The sequence below is a fragment of the Talpa occidentalis genome, unplaced genomic scaffold (genome assembly GCF_014898055.3).
Source record: "Talpa occidentalis isolate TD23 unplaced genomic scaffold, MPIMG_talOcc4v2.1, whole genome shotgun sequence".
Taxonomy (NCBI): Eukaryota; Metazoa; Chordata; class Mammalia; order Eulipotyphla; family Talpidae; genus Talpa; species Talpa occidentalis.
In genome coordinates this window covers 80,799,529-80,820,641 of record NW_026555331.1, presented here as the reverse complement: position 1 = coordinate 80,820,641, position 21,113 = coordinate 80,799,529, and the positions used below count along the sequence as shown (strand labels likewise).

Genomic DNA, 21,113 nt, shown 5'->3' with positions numbered 1-21,113 from the left:
TTATTATTTTTTTTTAGCTTTCTAAAAATAATGTTTCTATATAGTATGGCAGCATCCTATGCTCACAATATATACACCTGGAGAGAAATCCTATTATTTCCATCTATTTTCTCTATAAGTACAATAAAGTATTTCCCCTATGCTTTCTTAAATGTTTAGTTGGTTCCAATGATTAACTTTCTCATTTGTAACAGCCTGGCCTCATTTCTGTTTAAGTCACATATTTAAGTTTATTAACAGAAGCCAAATTCTAGAATATCAAGAGTAATGAGAGGATTTCTTGTAATTAATTAACAAATAATTTGCCAGCTGTTTGCATTAGAAGATTAATGTCAAGTGGGAAAAATGATCAGATTGTATTTTGTAATCCTGCAATACCCACAAATAGGATTTTAAGCATTCCTCTCAGCATTTATTAAAAGAAAACAAAAATTTACCTTGTATACATCATATATATATTATCTCACAAACCATCATTCATATAACATATACTGTGTATACCACATACACTATATAAACACATATATGTAATTTAGCACATATACTATTATATCATATAGCATATACCATATACGTCATATATACAATGTATATAATTTCCTACATCACATATATACCATTCTGATAGTCAAGCCTCCTATATATATATGAAAATTTTGCATGGGGGTCATTATTGTTATATTCCAAACACCAAAATATACAGTGGGCCAATTTCACTTATGATCTTCATCAAAGCTACACAAGTGGGTAGGAGAGAGATCAAGGACAACAGAAACTTTACATTTCATTCCAGAAATACAATATACTCTATCTAGCATGACTACCATTTATAAACATGAGGAACTTAAGTTTAAATATTTGTTTCTTCTCAACATTAGACTATGCCTAAATGTCAAAATCATACAATACAACTACTGAGAAATCCAGCAAGCATTTTATGGATATGTGTATGTGAATATAGTAACAGTCCTTTAACTTTATTTTATAGACAGAATTTGAGCCAATCAAGCAGTTGTTTGGGCATTAGGAAAACACATCGAGCTTGGTACTGGTTTGCAATTATAAATATATTTGTGGAACACAAACCAAAGTTCCATGTACAAAATTAAAGGTTGAAATTAGAAGGATATTTAGAAATTTAGCACAAACACCTCACTTTTCTGATTAGGAGCTGAAACCCTGTGGTCACAATGTCCCTGGTGGCTACTTGCTTACTGTCATCTAGGTATTTTCTTCCTTTTATAAAACCTTCTCTCTATTTTTCTCCTCATGCTTTATTTAAACATATAAGTGCTGCGAGAAAAGGTAAAAATACATTGTGCCTTTCAAACTATTTCTTTTTTTAAAGATTTATTTATGCATACAAGAACTGGGGTACAGGCCAAACATTTGGGGGATGAGAGGATTCACCAGAGACAGAGTGGGGAATGGAACAGGCAGACTGACTGAAATACACTGCTGAGGGGAGCAGTGGGCCGGCTGGGGGATCAAACCCGTGCTGCAGTGGCTGTGGATAGTTTCATAGTGCGGTGCTTAACCCTTTGAGCCACCAGGGAGGCCCCTTCAAACTATTTCATTCATATTAAAAAACTTTGTCTCTAGATTTCCAATTTTGTTCATTGCATTTACTTGAGAACAAAATAAATTATATCAGGTTGTTAAAATATAACATAACATTTCAGAGGCTGGCTAGAAAGCTCTAAAATGTTAGCCAACCATATTGCATCCTGAGTGCCAGATTCAAAGCTCCTGGGTATTTTTTATAGGCTTTTAAAGAGGGCGTGTGTGATTTTCTCAAGAGCTGCAGAGCTTTGTGTGAGTGTGTTTGAATTCCAGCTCTCCCTCTCTTCAGTGTTTGGCATTGCCGACCTTTACCCTGGCTCGGAATAGCTCTATCTTAACATGCTGCTGAAGGTTCTTTATCCACGCTGTTGTTGCATATAAAGAGTATTGTTGTCCCTTCTTTCTTTGTCACAACTTAAGGTGTTGAATTTTCTCTGGGATGGGTCCTAGACACCCTTTTGACCCAACAGTTTCTCTCCAGTGATCTTATCCTGTCTTTTTGCTTAAATCAGATTTTAAGCAAGTCATTTCTAGAAATCCTGATATCCTTCTCCAGGAATCATCACGAATTTCCACACAGATACTGATCTGCCTAGATTGCTGCATGTGGTGATGTATGACACAACTGTCTGTGGAAGCCCTCTCTTGAGATCTGGATCTGCCTATCTGAGTATCTTAAGTGTGAATTGAACATATCTACTTAAAATTACTCAAGGTACCAGAGTAGGGTGACAGTCATGACTTGGATAAAGTTTACCAAATACAGTTCTCCACTCACACACCTTCCCCCGTGCTCCACCTGTTATTTTAGTGAATTTATAGCAATCCTTTGCAAATACTTGGTATGCAAAGAAGAACCTTCTGGTCTCAACACACTGTTCACTCAGAATGTGCAGTTCCATTTGTTAATCAGATTAAATTAGGTTTTATCGCTGGAATTCATAGACTAGACCAAAGGTATCTGGGTTATTATAAATGCATCATAGTATGTGCTGACAGAAACATTTAGTTAATGAAAAACTGACCACGTCAGGATTCTTAAACCAGCATGTGAGTAGAGATCAAGACCTGAGAGACTGACTGACATGGTCGACCTCACTAATATTTTAGACTTTTAGCTCTTTCTAGTTCTAAAAATGTGATGCTGGCCAACATTAGGAATCTCAAGAGACTTTGTCAGTGACAATCTAACTGCAAGAGTCCAAAAGGCCCTGGAATAGGGCAGACCTACCTTCAGGTCTGAAGTTGGACATTTGAGTCAAAATCTCATTACTTTTGGTAACTGTTGTTATCTGACTTTATCTAAATTCTAGTAGTTCACCTAATATTGCAGAACAGTATTGCAACAACCCCGACGTTATTAACATATCCACAGCTCTCACTCTAAATGTTTGTGTTTCTATTCTTCTAGAAGAATTAAAACATCAGCACACAAACAAAATAATAAAATATTCTCTGCCAGGCAGAATTGCCATTCATTTTATTTTAAACACAAAAGTCTGATAATGTGTTTCTGCAATTTCTTATATAATAAAATACAAAGGATCATCTTACAATGATTTGGCCATCACTAACAACTATGAAATTAACTGTCTCAAGGTTTTTTTTTCCCCCAATTTAAAGAGGGTTAAATTGATCATTTGCATGTTAATTAGCATTCACTTTTAGAAGGTGGCAAATGTAATTTCTCTGTATCCAACATTTAATGACAACCTTAACTTATCTAGCCATTAAATTTAAAGGGATCACTGCTGTTTGCTAGATATTTTTTTAGATCATGATGATGAAAATAAACTCATTACTCCAGACATACTATTAATATTTCCAAATATTAAAGTATCAATTTACTAGCTTTCCTTACTATATGTAAAAAAATAAAAAAGCTCGAGTGTGGCAGGTACAGTATTTTTTAATGATGTTCAATCATCTCCCCAGTTGTGCATGCTTAAAATAAAGAATTGGGTAAGCTGACATTTAAAAGTAGAAAATTTTGCCATAAGACAAAAGCAATCACTGGGCAAAAAATTGTTCAGTGACATTTGATAATTCGAGTTTTCCTTTTGCAGCACTGCTATAGTACATAGGTATTTAATGAGCAAGTAAACAAAACATGTCTCACCCTTTATCAAAACAATAACCTTTCTGTTGCAATATTTAGAAAGGTGATACTTCATAAATTAAGTAAAAAATTATTAAAAACATAACAATGAAGTAACAATGAAAACATATCAAGCTTTGGGAAATAGTATGTATTTTGATTATCTAGTTTGCTTTTACTTAAGCAGAAATTAAAAAAATCAAATATTAAATTATTTTAAAATTCTTTGTATGTATTTATTTTATGTTTGTTGTTCCTTATTATTCTTTATTTTTTGCTGTTGAGGTAACAATGGTTTATAACACTGTATGTAGTATAGCAGTACAGGCTCACTCTTTTTAAATTCTTCACACTTCTTATATTAGAGCCAAAGTATTCATAGATAAATCACCAGCAAATTCAATATTAGTCACATCTTGAAATGGTATTATTGTTAATTACATAATGACATAAAGGGATGACAGACGAGGGCAGGTAAAAAACTATGTCAGAGGGACTGCAAATATTCTCTAACAACATAGATTTAATTAAAATCACCAAAAGATCTTGTAATACTTATTTGATAATACACATAAATGTGATTCACTATCTAACACTTGAGTGTTGTCATGTGCCAAACACTATTCTAGACACTATAGTGGTAATATTAAATAATCCAGTTCAACTAATTTAGGACCTTGCTAATGGTATAAAGAGGAAGTTCTACAGATAGGAATACATATTAAAGGCTATGGCAGCTTACAATAAAGGTAAAAACTAAATCATACACTGAGTTATACAAGATGAATAGGAAATAGCCTACTGAAGAGAAGTTTGTTTCAAGTATGAAAAATCAATACATGTACTGTTCCTAGAGGGGATGTAAGGATAAAGAAAAAGATAAGTTCTTTCACAGGCTTCACTGAAAACTATCCTTTCCTGTAGTTTTTGTAGTGATACAAATGGAATTGCAGAAAAAAAGACTATTCTCACTGCATGGAAATGAATGACTAGTGATGGAATCATTGGCATAAATGCTAAGAGATGTGTATGAACTCTTCATAACAACCCCCAAATTTGGTGACATTGGTATCCATTGGCATGGTCCTGTCTATACAATAGAAAACAATTCATATGATTAAGATAAAGCAGAGACAAAATTCTATCTAGAAGAGAGTATTCAACATTAAAAGATAACATTTCCTTTAACTAGATGAGATGGCATTAAAGTATCTACTATGCATCAGGAGCTGAACATTCATTTCATTCTCCTAAAATTGTTTTTATTAATCCATTGTTGAGGGAACTATAAGTCCAAGAATATTAGCGAGGCAGACTCTATGATGAGGATTCGAGAGTGAGTAGTATGTTTGGGGGCCCAGGAAACAATGGAAAGGAATAGGGGCACTGGCAGAGAAGGGAAGGTCAATGAAAGGTGTGTCAAACCAGTTGCCCCAGTGATCAACTGAAGCTTCCACTCATGAGAAAGTACTGGAAAAGAACAAATCCCATGTGTCTTCTGTGTATGGAGAAAGGGATGAGGTTATCTATGTTCAGTGGAATCATTTGGTTGGGATTTCTGGGGATGAAGTGTGTTAGTCCAGTGTCTTATCCCCTTATACATAAGGGTGCAATTGGCCTTTTTGTTCTTAGAGGAAACAAACCAACAATGCAGGCACAGAGGTGTAGGTACTGATAGTTGGGAGAACACCAGAGGAAAGTGAAAGTTCTGAATGATGAGGATGAGGCCCTGTCAGCATCTGCTACAGATATAATGTGGTATAGTAACTGTAAAAGTTCAATAAAGAATAAAGCATGACTGAAAATGGGCTAAAATGCAGTAAGTCAGTTTTGTCTTTAAAACACTATACCAAGTACTTTTGGAATACTGATGGCCTATCTTAAAACTAGTGCATAAAGCGATTATAGATTACAAAGAAATAGGAAAATATTAATGCTGAGCAAGAAATTATGCTTGTCTCTGGGGTTTGAAATTGTGGTCTCAGACAGCTAAAGAAGATGAATATGAAATGAAAAGAAAAAAATCACTTGTGATGTATCAAATATACAATAAAGAGTATAAGCTGAAAATGTAGGAACTATATCAATTATAATTCCAGCAAGAGGTAAATGAAGAAAAAATTCAGTTCTAAATTATAAATAGCAGAGGTTATTTAGGGAGAGATAAGTTACGTGGTCTGCCACCTCAGACTTAGTCTCAACAACCACTAGGACATTTTCACTTCACTAACAAATCTACCTCCACTGGTGCATTTTCTTTTCTTTTTTTTTTATTTATTTATTTGTTTGTTTATTTATTTATCTATCTATGTATTTATTTATTTAAGCACTGGGTACAGTCAGAAGAGCAGGAGGGTGAGAGAATTCACCAGAGCCAGAGCGGGGAGCAGAGCAGGCAGAAGGACCGAAGTACACTGCTGAGGGGAGGAGCGGGCGGCAGGAGAGGTCTGCGCGCCATGTGGGACCCTCCTCCGGTGGCCTGGGAGCAGCCAGGGATCGAAACGGCGATGCAGAGGCTGCGGGCAGCTTCGCAACCCAGCGCTCAACCACTGCGCCACCGGGGAGGCCCACTGGTGCATTTTCTTATCTTTAATTACCCACATAATGCTCATTCACTTTAAAACTGTAATATAAGACAACGCTAGAGACACAAAACACACACTTTTCACAGAAAAAGAAGACAGGTGAAAGGCCTCTTCCTCACCATGGGCTTTGTACAGTCATAGGCAAAGTTCATACCACCATGAGGGAATTTGATAAGGCATGTCACTTCTGAAAATACTTCAGAATTAAGTCGCAATATTTTGGAGGGAGCTAAAGTATATATTCAAACTAGAAAATAACAGCTGGATTCTATAACTACTAACTTGAAAAGTGACTTTGGAAAATTATTAAATATCTGTGGACCTCTGTTTCCTATTTGTAAATGATAGTATGCATGTTACAAGGTTAACATGTTATAATATTAACTTTTTTTCTAGTTAATTAACGAGAAATTAATTAACTAGTTATAGAATCTAGCTGTTATTTTCTAGTTGTTCCCTTTAGAACATACTAGTAATTAGAAACCATAACATTTTATTTGTATATTTACAACTAATACATTATTATTTCACCTCTGTTTAAGGAGCAATTTATAGTTATAAGGATGGAGAAAAACTTATTTTGAGAATTCAAGGATTTACCATTGTAAGGATGTGCTTGCCCAAATCACACTTAATGAATAAGAAGAAATCATGTACAATGATAATTATCTTAATGAAACTAAACATTTCAATGAAATTTTCAAAGCTACTGGAATAAAAAAATGAATCTGTTAAATTCCATATATTTCAAGGATCTCCATATTGTTAAAATTAAGTAGAAGTATATGTAAAATTTCTTTTTTCCATGTCAATGTATCTATATAAATAAATATAAATATAAATATAAAAAAAGTGATCTGAGTATAGGAATCCCAATTAATAAATGTTTCTATTACTATTACCTCCTGCAAAAAGCAGTCATTTAAAAGCAGCTCACATATATGAATAATTTTAAAGAGCTTGATTAGAAATTCCACTGAGAAATGCCTTACATGTTCTCAAGTACAATAAATCTGCCAGAGACAGATATTTGAGGCATTTAAAAAAGACATGATTGTGGGGCTCCCTTGGTGGCAAGGGGTTGAGACGTAACCTATGAAGCTATCCACTGTCACTGCAGCACGCATTCAATCCCTGGCCAGGGAGCTACCCACATGGCGCAGTAGACCTCTCTTGGCTCGCCCAGTGCTCCCCTTAGCAGTGTATTTCAGTCAGTCTGCATGTACTGTTCCCCACTTTGTCTCTGGTGAATCCTCTCACTCCCCACACCTCTGGCCTGTATCCCAGTTCATGTATGCATAAATAAATAAATCTTAAAAAAAATGATTGAGAACAGGATTTAGAAAAGTTCTGAGACTATAGGATGGTTGAAAGACTGTGATGTAAGAAAAAACTGAAGAAAATAGAGGAATAGGATATAAAAGAATCATGCTCCTCTCCTCTAGGAGAGCAGGTCCTCTTTACAGTCATAGTGCCACCTCCCAGAACAAGGGGAAGTTCAGACAGAGATGCTGCAGTTTTCACCTCATTTCATGATTGGTATTTATGTTTATGTTCTGGCCCCTGCATATCCTCATACCATCCCATACACTTTGGACTTCCTAAAATTCACTTGAGTCTGTCTTGCATAAACCAGCCCCATACTTAGAATTTCAATCAACTTATTGTCCCTGCTATTACCAGTTTCTGGGTCTCCAAGGCCCTCTGACTGAGTACATAAGTGGCAATAGCTATTTTCAAATACATAAACTACTTGTAATAGAGAAGTGATTAGATAGATATTACAGGTAGACATTATAAGAAGACTGACCTGAGGCTAAAAGGAAAAGATAGTTTCCCAACACTTAAAAGTTGTTTAAAAGTATACAACTACACTACATATCTGGAAAAACAGGTCTGCCACCTCAGACTTAGTCTCAACAACCACTAGGACATTTTCACTTCACTAACAAATCTACCTCCACTGGTGCATTTTCTTATCTTTGATTAACGTCATTCAGCTTTTCTCTATTTGTTTTTGGCCACATGAGTACCATTGGAGAATGGCAGGGCATTGTACTGGCTAGGCTAACACAAATATAAATCAGCAAACTGTATCCCTGCTTTGTTTGCCTTTTGGCAACATTTTTGTTCAATTTATAATGATTCTCCAGTTCAGTGGCTTTTAAATTTTTTTTTATTACACTCTGTAGAAAGAAATTCATTTTATGGGGCCTCTCCGGTAGCGCAGCACTTGAGCGCTGGGTTGCAAAGCTGACCGCAGCCTCTGCAGCGCCAGTCTGATCCCCGGCCACCAGGTGAGGGTCCCACATGGTGCGCAGACCTCTCCTGCCGCCCGCTGCTCCCCTCAGCAGTGTACTTCCGTCCTTCTGCCTGCTCTGCGCCCCACTCTGGCTCTGGTGAATTCTCTTGCTCTCCCGCGATTCTGACTGTACCCAGTGCTTGTATAAATAAATAAATAAATATTAAAAAAAAATTCATTTTATGTCATGAGCCAGGACACTCATGCATTTATTTTCAACTGCATCATAATTTTATAAAGTTTACCCTTACAAAATGTAGAACACTTATATTTTTTAACTCTATTTTTTAACATACCACTTGCAATTGACTGAAATTATATTATGACTCACAAATAGTGATGACCCTTTAATGGATCACAATCTTTTGTTGGTGACCTACTAGATTTAGTCATGTACTTTCATTAAATAACTCCTAAAATCAAGTTGATATGACAAGTTTCTTCATCTTCCTCTTCTAAATTTCCAAATTTGCATTCTCTTGTTCCCTATTTGTCTCTTCCCTTTTATTCTCAGGAATCTCACACCTTGCAAAAACAAACTTCTTCTGAATCAGCTTTCTGTGAAAGGCAGGTTTTCTCAACTGATCATTTGTGAATTAATCCTTTTTATTCTTTGTGAGATTTAGTGTGATTTTATACCCTTTATTCTTACATAATTTTTATTTGCATTATGTGTCTTAAGAGCAGCAACTGCATATTATTGCTCTTTGGTGTGTAAATTCTCCAAATCATATAGCGTAGTCTTGGCAACAGTTAACATGCACCGAGTAATTAGAACACTTAAAACCTTCATGAGGAATAGTTCCTACAGTCCTGCTGTCTCTGGAGCATATTGAACACTGAGCCTGAGATATTCTGCAGGTCTGACTAGGTAATATACACAGTTAAATACTTACAAACACACAAATTACCAAAACTGAGTCAAGAAGAACTAGAGGTGCAGGTGCCCTTTGGAATTAATGTTTCTGTGTCATTTGGGTAAATACCTAGGAGTGGAATTGCTGGATCATATGGAAGCTCTATTTTTAGTAGGTTGAGTAATCAACACTATTTACAATAGCTAAGCTATGGAAACAACCCAAATGCCCAAAAATAGATGACTGGATCAAGAAGATGTGGTACATATACACAATGGAATATTACTCAGCAATCAAAAAAGATAAACACATGCAGTTTGCAGCAACATGGATGGAGCTAGAAGGGATCATGCTCAGCAAAATAAGTCAGAAAAAAAAAGAAAAATACAGGATGGTCTCACTCATAGCAGGAATTTATAAAACCTAAATAAGGGACCAGAAAAATGACTAATTAATACAAAGTAAAAATCAAAATCAACAAGCAACTATAAACCAGAGACACACTATGGGGGGGGCGGGGAGAGGAAGGATTAGGGTCAAAATAAGGAGGGGTGCAATTGTATGGGGAAGATAACCAAAATGAAAACGCATATATTGTGCAAAAATGAAAAATGAAGTAATAATTGTATAAAATAAAATATTAAAAAACAGAAGAACTAGAAACCCAAATTAACTCCTGTCATGTAAAGAAATCAAAATAGTAGTTAAAAAATAAAACATAAAATTTGTTCATTAATTTAATTATTTAATTCACTAGTGAATTCTAGTAAACATCTAAAGAAGAAGCTATTCAAATCCTACAGAACCTCAGATATTGGAAGAGGAGGAAACAGGTCCTAGTCATTCATAAGTCTGGTATTTCCCTGACATCAGAGCCACAAAAAGACATCTCCAGAAAGTAAACTACAGTTCTCTGTGACTATAAAGAAAAAATACTTAACAAAATATAAGCACTTAACTCTGACAAAATATAAAAATTATTTTATACATGTAAATGGTGTGATGCAGAAAAGATATACCAGAGAGCTGTGGTAATAGAATACGAAATAAAGCAGTAGATAAGAATTCTATCTTATTAACACTTAAGGTTATAAGGGAATCATTCAAGACACTCCAGTCTATATTCCCTTACCTTGCAGACCCGAAAAATCGACTAGACTATGAAATTTTGTTGCTGTATTGAAAGGAATATTAAGGGCCTCTCCAGTGGCGCAGTGGTTGAGCGCTGGGTTGCGAAGCTGCCTGCAGCCTTGGCGGCGCCAGTTCGATCCCCGGCCTCTGGGCGAGGGTCCCACATGGCGGGCAGACCTCTCCTGCAGTGCCCTCTGCTCCCCTCAGCAGTGTACTTCGTCAGTGTGCCTGTTCTGCTCTCCGCTCCGCCTCTGGTGAATTCTCTCACCCTCCCACACTTCAGACTGTACCCAGTGCTTGTATAAATAAATAAATTAATCTTTAAAGAAAAAAGGAATATTAACTCTAACATACTATGCTGAAATATATCATTGGGTCAATTTGGGCAGTATTTGGATGACACAGAAATCAAATTACAGGAACAAAACAAGAAGTAATTCAGACTGGATTTATTTAGCAGTTTTGACAGTCTTTTCCTCTTGGAGTCAAGATGACAAAGATAGTTCTGCTTTGTTAGTTTATCCTGAGCGGGTAGAGACAGTGAGAATCCCAAGCAATACATTATTAGTTGGAGTTCAAATCCAGGCTTGACTAGTGAACAGTGCCTCCTGAGTGAAAATAAATCCTATTGTGAAGCAAATGAAGATTAAGAGGATTAAGCTTCACACGTGGAGGAACAGAAAGTGGATTTGTTTTTTATTATTGAAGATATGTTTATGGGTTAATTGTATGGGGATCTGGCTCATTTGTTTTTTCTAAATTGAGATGAGCCAGTATGTCTCTGGGGCAGGACAGACTTTTGCTATTTGTGAGGATATGTATTATTTGTTCCAGTATTATGCATTTGCAGCTAAATCTTGAGAAAGGGATTATGATTTGTAGGTAATCTCACAAGGAATTAATTGTTACTGACATGTTGGTTATAATAATAGTAACAGTACTGTCTTTATCCAAGTTATTGTAACTCGCATACACATTTAAATTTCTTTAGCATGCTCAGCATTCACAAAGAATTATAAGTTCAAGGCGATAGCTAAATCATATTTAAAAATATGATTAATATATAGAATGGAGTTGTCAAAACTAGACATACATTTTTTTTTCCTTGTTGAGGAAATATAGAAATGTTCAAATTTGTAACTGAGAAGCCTTCTATACAAATAATACCTAAGAAAAAAATCCTAATTTTTATCAAATTATAGAAAAACATTATTAAATATCCAATGTAATTCAGTTAACACTATGAACATTGGAGTATTTTGCTTTATTATTTAAAATGATATGCTGACTTCTCTAAAATTATAATAAATCTATGAATAATATAATCTTTGCAATAAAATAAATACATGACACTACTATTTGTACACAAGACAATATGAAAGCTTTGGAAATCACTTATTAAACTGAAGTTCCTGAGTAATTATAAATGAGAGAAGGATAATCAGTGAGGAAAATTCAGATCATCCTGTTTACAGTATTAAGCCATTTATTAATGAGCAATACAATTAATTCCATGTGAATTTGAATTTACATTTAAGTATATCAAAAAGATAATACTATTGGAAGTCCAATGGAAGAGACCAGATATTTCATTTAAATTCACATGGAAAATAAAACTAAGACAACTATACATATTACTGAGGCCAAAAAAAATCAGCCAAATCCTCACCACCATCATTATAATCATAATCACAATCAAGAAGAGCACTCACTGAAGCAAGAATCAAAGACATATTTAGACTTTGGGAAAAAAAAAGCTTTTGCATGTTTTAATTTAGTGCATATTTCCTTTTTCTGTACATAAAATTCAGTTTAATTTAAAAGGGAAATTTTAAACTCAGCTTCATTTAAAATTCAGGTAATTTTCAAAATATTTTGGGCCAAAGTAAATCTTTAGATGGAAGTATTTCAACATTATTCAAGAAAAGCAGTCTTACAAGTTCTATAGCAAATTTAATTATTCCAATGTTACCCAAAGTGGGTAGCATATACAAAATTGTCCACAATAGTAGTAGGTTTTGATCAAAAGGAATTTGGAAAGTGCCATTGAGTTAGTTTATCATGAAATCTCCACTCTTTTAATATCCAGCTATAAGTCATCAATCTACATATTAAATATGCATAAGTACATGTAGAAAAACAACCACAAGATGGGAGGGCATGGCAGACAGAGGAAAGATTAAGAGCCAAGATGAGCAGGTGGGAAAGCATAAGGCATCTTTTGAGAAACTGTGGGGAAATTCTGGAGTTGCAGGAGATAAATCTGGAAATGGAGGCAAGAGCCAGACTGTGAAGGTTTTGAATGGCAGATTAAGTAGTTCAGATTCTTTAAAAGTCAGCCATCACAAATTGTACATTCCAAGTAGGGGTGTGACAGAATAAATGCAGTAGCTTTGGAGGATTAATCAGAATATAATGAATAGATTGTTTTTGAGCAGTGAAAATACTGAATAAATAGGAAGTACAATTAGAAGGCCCTACCAATGATTCATGAGTGAGAACGTATATGAATGATGAAAAGATAATGCAAAATAATGAGAGCAGGATTTATTGCAAAAGGAGAATGAGATACAGTTTCAAAGACTTTTAAAGAGCTCTCAGGAGAGTGATGGTAGCTTTAGTGGCCATAATGAATCTTTAGCAGCTTCTCTGTATATGTGTCATACTTTTTAACTGTTCTCATGCCTTAATATATGTTTTGTACCACTTAGGACCTAATATTATTGACCACATGGTTAAATTCTGTTCATTCTTTAAGAATTCCAGATTATTTGTCATTTCTTCATCCTTAAACACGTTTTGTATGTTCTAGCCACATATCACAACATATAAATGAATGCATTTTAAAGTTTTATTGACATATGTGTCTCCCCCATTAGTTGGGGATCAAATTTTCCATTTTTCACAATTAACACAATAATGCACAATAAAACACAATCATTGCTTGATGAAGGAACATGCTATGAATGTTAGAATGGGCAAACAGATGGGACAGAAGGATAAGGAAAGGTTAATTTATCAACATCTTGGAAAGCCAATGGAAATATTATTGAATAAAGTGATTAAAAAGGAAATTGATAAGGCAGAATTGTAAAATTCTGGAGCACAAGGGAGCTGTGGCATGCAGGTTAAAGGTGGAGGAATCACCCCCCAGTAGTCCAAGGCTTCTTAGAATGTTCAAAAGATGCCATAGGCTATTCCATTACCTAACTTTCGCTTTCTGTGTTTCTTCTGTCAAGACTGCCATCCCATCTACAGTCACGTTAGCAATATCTACTAATGCATGTTCAAACACAAATCAAATGTCATCATTCCATGAGATTCCAGAGCGGTTTTTTCTCTGATTCCCAGAGTGGGTTTTTCCTTAATGTACAGCCTGAAGACCACCTATAGGAAATGACTTGAGGATGATGCTTTAGGGACGCTTCCCTTTAGAGACACATTCCATCCAATAAATAACAAAAGGATGACACAATTTAATCATCATTTTATAACTTCAAATGAAGTAATGAACATAAGCAAATGATCATCTATTATTGGTACCTTTGTGTTGGGAGTGTTGTGGTACCATATATCTGAAGAGGAATGTACCTATAACCCTAACATCATATACAGTGTTGTAAACCACCAATGTTAATACAATAAAAAAGGATACAATAAAGAATTAGTGGAAAAATGCTGGCAGGATACCTGATGATGGATAGATTAAGCTAACAGTACATAAACCCACAGATAAAACTTAAAGTCATAAAAAGAGAGAGCAGTATGTCATGTCTCTTTATGAAGGACACAAGATGCCCTCTAATATAATCTGGCCCAAAATAATTAACTTGCATTTGACCAGATTTTTATCTGAAACAATAACTTTAAAGGAAATACAGAAGATAGAGGGAAATGTGAAAAGCCTAAACTGATTTGCATTAACCAAAATCTCAAATGAGTGCAAAAATCTAGTGTTTTTTATAAATTGGAAGCAGTAAAATTTAAAGAGGGAGTGGGAAAACTATAGTTTAAAAGTATATTAAAACACACTTAAAGGTGTGTCAAACAAAAGATATTTTTTGCTCCAGATTTCAACAAGCACCAGTTTATAAGTCATTCATAAGGCAATAAGACCCTAACTGACACCAAGATCAGTTATTATTATTCTTAACTTGAGGATATAATAATGGCTATATTGTTAATGTGTCATTGTACATTTTGAAACACTTTCAAATGAAATAATATGATATCTGAAATTTGCTTCAAAATAATGTGTTGTGGTGGTGGGAGCTGGGAGGAAGTGGTAATGATATAAATTAACAAAATGATTAATGTTGGCACTGAGTGGTAGCCATACAGTTCATTTATACAGGTGTTTGAAAAATTTCACTTTATCATCATCTTAAATGCAATATCCTAGACCCCCATCAGAATTGCTGAATTAGAATTAGAATATCTGAAAGAGAATCTTGGAATCTGCATTACTAAATTTCAAAGATATTATTATGCACACTTAGATTTAGGGATCACAGCCCTAAAATAATTTATCCCTTGCTCTGCTCTCATCAGATAAATAAAATTAACAGAGAAATGGATAATATATTTATGTCACATTTTTTAAAGATAAAAACTATGTCTCACTTACATGTCCTAAGGTCATATATTTTATATGCACTCAATTAAAATTAGTGATATTAGTAAAAATATTTAGTTATTCATTCTGAATATTTTATATGTCTACATTGTATAAAAATGTACTGACATATTCCAAGATATCAGGTCATTCATTTGTCATTAGGACTATACACCTTCTCACAACTGTTAGCAATTATACTCTAGTCACATGGAATTTCCTAGTGTTATTCACAATCCTGATGAAAACTACAACCTTTTTTACACATACAGAAATAGAGAATAAAAATAGCCATGTGTAGACAGACCATCTACACTGACAATATATATCCATGCATATTAAGCAAAAGAAATGAAAGGTTTCTACCTGCCTTTAGCCTTCAGTTTTGCCTGTATGAGTTTGTGTTGTTTGCAATGGTTCATTTATTAAGTAACTACTTTCTTTCCTAAGAGGGCATTCTTGGGAAAATGTGACCTTTTGTTGAGAATTATTTTACCAAAGATCTCGTATGTCTTATATCTCAGAACCTTTGAAATGACTATAATAAATTCTGCCTTAGTACTGGTCCAGTATTGTAGTTCTGCCATTAACTAGGAAGGTGATTTTGCACAGGATTCTATTTTTTACTGGTTTCCATTTTCCCATATATGTATTTCGAATATTGTCAGTCTACTCTTAGATCATCTCTATGTTCACCTGTAGCTTTATGCTGCTTCTAGGAAAAAATATTTTACCTAACATTTAAACAGAAAACACAATTTTTCAAGGAAAAAAGGTGATGGTTTCACCTCTGCATCTTAGATGACATTAAGTATGCAAAATTCTTTTCTAAAGATATATATCCAGGACTGTGCAGGATTTTTTCCATTTGGTCTTACCTGTTTATGGGCATGATCATAAGAATTAATGTGATTGTCAAACTCCTGGTGTTTGTGATACTGCTTGTCACATAATTCACAGTAAAAGTTTGCCTTCACATCTTCCAGGGCCCTTCCTGTGGACTTCTCCTTTTCTGGAAAATCCTTCAAAAAAGGCAAAAATGTTGGTTATATTTCTCTCTATCTCAACCAGATCTCATATTAATCAAGTTGTTATTTTACTATGACTAAAAGAATATGGTTAGGGTCATTAATTTTTGGAAATTCTTAGAGTCACAGAAGTAACTCTGAGCTCTATCTTATCTCTTACTTATCAATGAATATATAATGAGCACTCCCAAAGAAGTCACCTACTAGTCATTATTCATTCCTCTTGCCATCCATTTCTTGGTTATGGTTCTGTTGACTCACCTAACTAGAATATTCACCATCATTTCCTCTCCCTATCCAATGACTCATCTCAAACAGAAGCTCCCACTATCTCCTTGAAGCACCTATTATTGCACACCTATACTACAATATTTTGTTGAGGCATAGGCTATACTGTTTTTTTATTTTTTTAATTTTTTACATCATTGTTCATTTTTAAACAATATTTGCTCTCCCCCACCCCCTCAGGTACAGTCCCCATAGAATTTCCTTCACCAATGCACCCGTGCACCATCACCTCAGTCCCCTATGCTCCTCCCTCCCTCCCTCTGATCCCTCTCCCTCCTCCTTCCCTGCAGTATGTCTCTGATTTATAATTGTCTGTTTTTGCTTTGTTGTGTTTTGTATTGTTATTATTTTTTACACTGATATCTTAACTTGGTTCCCCTATATTCCTGCTATAAGTTAAACTATCTGATATTTTTCTTTTTCCTTCTGGCTTATTTCACTGAGCATTCCTTCTAGATCCATCCACATTGGTGCAAATGGCACGAGTTTATTTATTTTTTTGATTGCTGAATAATATTCCATTGTGTATATATGCCACAGCTTCTTGATCCAGTCATCTATTTTTGGGCATTTGGGTTGTTTCTAGGTTTCACTATTATCAATAGTGCTGCAATAAACAAAGGGGTACAGGTGTACTTTTGAATCAATGTTTTTATGTCCTTTGGGTAGATCCCTAGGAGTGGAATTGCTGGGCTATACTGTTTTATAGCATTCACCCACTTCTTTCTGTATTTTACCCTCACCAAGACTGTCAATGTTTAGACTTACTCTTCTTTGCATATAATGCTTTTCCCCATTTGTTAAATTGGTCAACTCCTTTGTCAACACCCAGCTCTTTGCCTCCTCTGGGATGCATTCCCATGACATTTCCAGGAGGAAAGTCATCATTTTGTTGCTTATCACCAAACACATGTGATCATTCCTATTTGCTTTCCTTCACAGCTATTTCATCTGATATTCTCCTTTGCATTTTTGTGTTCCACACAATTTCATCTTCAGCCAACTTACCAATCCACTCATATATTCTCCCCGTGTGACCACCATAAATAAACTAGCACCTTATTTATGTATAATCTCTAACTCCAGAAATGCTTATTCCATAAGCTTCAATATCTGCTAGATATCACCAGTGGGTTTATCACATTTTTCAAAATTATTATTCTGACAATATTGGGTATGTTCTATCTCAATGTTTTGGCCACATCATTTCCTTACTTAAAAATCCTCTTGAACTATTGCACTGCCTATAGATAATCATGACAAATATTTATTGAACATAAGCTATATGCTAAGTATTTGGCTAACATGTGAATTACCTTATTCCTCACATCAACCCTATAAAAATAAGTTCTATTTTAATCTAATTTTACCAATGCTTCAATAAATATTTAGATCACATGCTCATGGTTCTTGAATTAGTAAGTGAAGAAAGATTTATATTCAAACAACATATGCCTAGAAAACTAGACAAATAAGGTGTCAGAAGAGGTTTCCTGCCTTACTACTGGAAGGACAGTCTAAAGCCTTTATAGAAGGAAACTAAACCCAGAGTCCTGTGACTTGAGGCAATATTGGAATAACTCTGGATATTGGAGACTCTAACAAACTGCACAAGAAGGGACACTTGAATATCAAGAAATTCAACTCCATATGATGAAAGTCGATAAAGAGAGATGTCCGGAGGCTGCGGACTTGAGCAGGAGCATGCCCTGCAAACCTGAGAGCCGTGTGCCCTTGTTTGACTAATGGATCATTGGAGGCAAAAACTGAGTGGAGTGAAACACAAGCTGAACTGATAGATAGGTGTGGAGAGCTAGGGTGTGCCCAGTGAGCCTGGTTCTCAGTGACAGGGACAGTGCTCTGAATCACCGTCTCCATATTTTCTCAAGAACGGTGCTGACCTTGTGAGGCATGCTCACATCACCCAGACTGCAGGACAACTCTCTGAAGAGGGCTCTCAGTCTTAGTCTCAGGGGCAACCATGATTTCTCATCCAGTCTTGCTAGGATTTTTTGTCATGTGCTTTCATAGTATAATTTCGGGGACTAGATTGGGACTGGGGACTGCTTTCTTCTTACTTCATTATTTCACTGGAACAATAGCCTTAGAAAACTGTCCACATATGTTGGTTATGATCAGTGCATTGAACAACTGTGCCTCCATGCTCATAAGTGTTCCTGCTTCATGAACTGGGGGAGGGGATGCAACTGAGAATTCAAAGTAAACCTGTGGTTTAAAATATCTTTTATTATTATTCCAAGTTGTACACAGCTCAATGACCTGTAGTGAAACTTTATAGTTACTCTTGATATCTCCAGCTGAACACCCTTTCTTTCTGAAACATCTTTTCATTATTATAGTGCATGATTTTCAATGCAAAATTTCATAGTTATGAGAGATGTACCAACGCTTCAGTCATATGTCAAATCTGTGAAAGTTCAGTTTTACAAAATCATCAGATTAAATGACATAGGCATTCCGTGCTTCATTTTCCTTAACAGGAAATGATGCTGATATTCCCATTTCCCTTCCCACTATAAAAGGGATCAACATGAAGAATTAATAATATTCTCCAAGGCCCTCCCTTTTCAACTATTAAGAGGGAAAAGTACACAGAAGGAATATAAATGCCATAACAAAATATGCCGTGTCTATCAAATACAAAAGTAAAAACATAAATCCAACAGTATGTGATCAGGGATTAGAAATAGGGAAAATAGAAGCTCAAGTAGGAATATAGTCAAGTTTGGTAAACAAGAGGAATCCTTAAAGGAATGCATAAGAATCTTCATGCAATTCAACAAGAAAAGAAATCAATCAAAAAGAGAAAAAAGAAGGCCTCCCTGGTGGCACAGCGGGTTGAGCACAGCGCTGTGAGGCTGTCTGCAGCTTCTGCAGTGCAGGTTTGATTCCTGGCCAGCCAGGGAGAAACCCACATGGCACGGCAGACCTCTCCTGTCATGCCCACTGCTCCCCTCAGCAGTGCTTTCTGTCTGTCTGCCTTTTTTGCTCCCTACTCTATCTTTGCTGAATCTTCTCACCCTCCCGTGCCTCTAGCCTGTGCCAGGTATTGTATAAAATATAAATCTTTAAAAAAATAAAAAAAAAAAGTTTTAAAAAAAGAGAAAAGGGAAGAATAGCTAATTAGTCACTTCACCAAAAAAAAAAAAAAGGCATGCAAATGGTCAATAAACATATGGGAAAAAAAGCTCATTATCACTATTGTCAGGGAAATGCAAATCAAAACCACAATTGAAACAACTTCACATCCATATTAAAAAAACAGAACAACAAGTGTTGAGAAGGATGTAGAGGAAAAGGAAACTCTTACATTGTTTGTGGGAACATGAACTGTTCCAGAATCTATGGAAAACAGTATGGAGGTTGCTCAAAATATTAAAAATAGATCTACCATATGAGTCAGCAATTCTACTAAATATCTAAATATTTAGATATTAATTCTACTAAATACTATTTAGCATTTAGTAGATTTAATTCTACTAAATACAAAATATCTTCCAAAGGATACAAAAATTAATTATTAGGGATGTACATATTTCTATGTTCACTGTGGCACTATTTACAATAGCCAAAGAATGGAAACAATGTAAGTGCCCGATGACAGATTATTAAATTTGAAGATATGCTATATAAACACAATGAAATGCTATTCAGCAATAAAAAGTGATGAACCCTTGCCAATTTGTGACAATATGGAGGGAACTAAGAGGATTGTGCTAAGCAAAAATAAGTCAGAAGGAGAAAGACAAATACTAGATGACTTCACTCGTATGTGAAAAGAGAGAAACAAAACAAAAGAACAGACAAAACTGAACCAAAATAAACCCTAGAAATCTGACTATAGAATTGAGCATACCAGATGGGAAGGAAGAGTGGGGCAAGTAGAGAGAGGCCCGATGGATTATGGTGGACTTTGAGTACCTTGGTTTTGAGTGTGAATTGGTAACATACCTCTGAAGAGGTATGACCTGTGTCCTCTAATCATACATGGTGCTGTATACCAACATTACCTCAATAAAATACTATTAAAATAAATATTTATAAAATTTTTAAAAATAAAACTAAAAAAGATTAAATTTTGCCATTTATGACAGTATGGGTGGAACTGGGATGGGTTATGCTAAATGAAATAAATCAGAGAAGAAAAACAAATACCAGATGATTTCACTCACATGTGGAATAAATATAAAACAAATGAACAGATAAAACTAAAACTACCCAAATTTGAGAAATCTGACTAAAAAATTGAGGCTACCAGAACGGGAGGTAGGATGTGAGAAGCAAAGTGATTGGGCACCTGGTGGACTATAGTGGAGGATTATGGGTACTTTGATGGTGGGGATAGTGTGGCACATACATTTGAAGGGGTATGAACTTATACCCTGTAATCATTCAGTGTTTATGTTAACTTAGTTCATAAAGAGAGAATAAAAAGATGTTTAGTTTCCTTTTTCCTACTATGACATAACGATGCCATGAATATATATTGATCCAAAAGATTAATAATAGATGAGATACAAACCTTGAGATAAAAGTGAGAGATGAAAATCACTTTTTTTGTGTGAAACTGGATACTGGATTATCTTTAGAAATAGAGTTGAGTTTGTCTAGCTGCATGTATCCGA

The 21,113-nt window shown here is 35.1% G+C and overlaps 1 protein-coding gene across 2 annotated transcripts in view; it reads right to left on the bottom strand.

Moving 5' to 3' along the window:
• Window positions 1-21,113, bottom strand: part of ZNF804B (zinc finger protein 804B) — an 800,208-nt gene that overhangs the window by 62,126 nt on the left and 716,969 nt on the right. For both annotated transcript variants that reach the window (XM_054692315.1, XM_054692314.1), the window contains one exon: window positions 16,030-16,173. Coding sequence is in view for 1 of the 2 variants with exons in the window: in XM_054692314.1 (XP_054548289.1) it covers window positions 16,030-16,173 (144 nt within the window). In the remaining variant the exon portion in view is untranslated. The remainder of the gene's footprint in view (window positions 1-16,029; window positions 16,174-21,113) is intronic.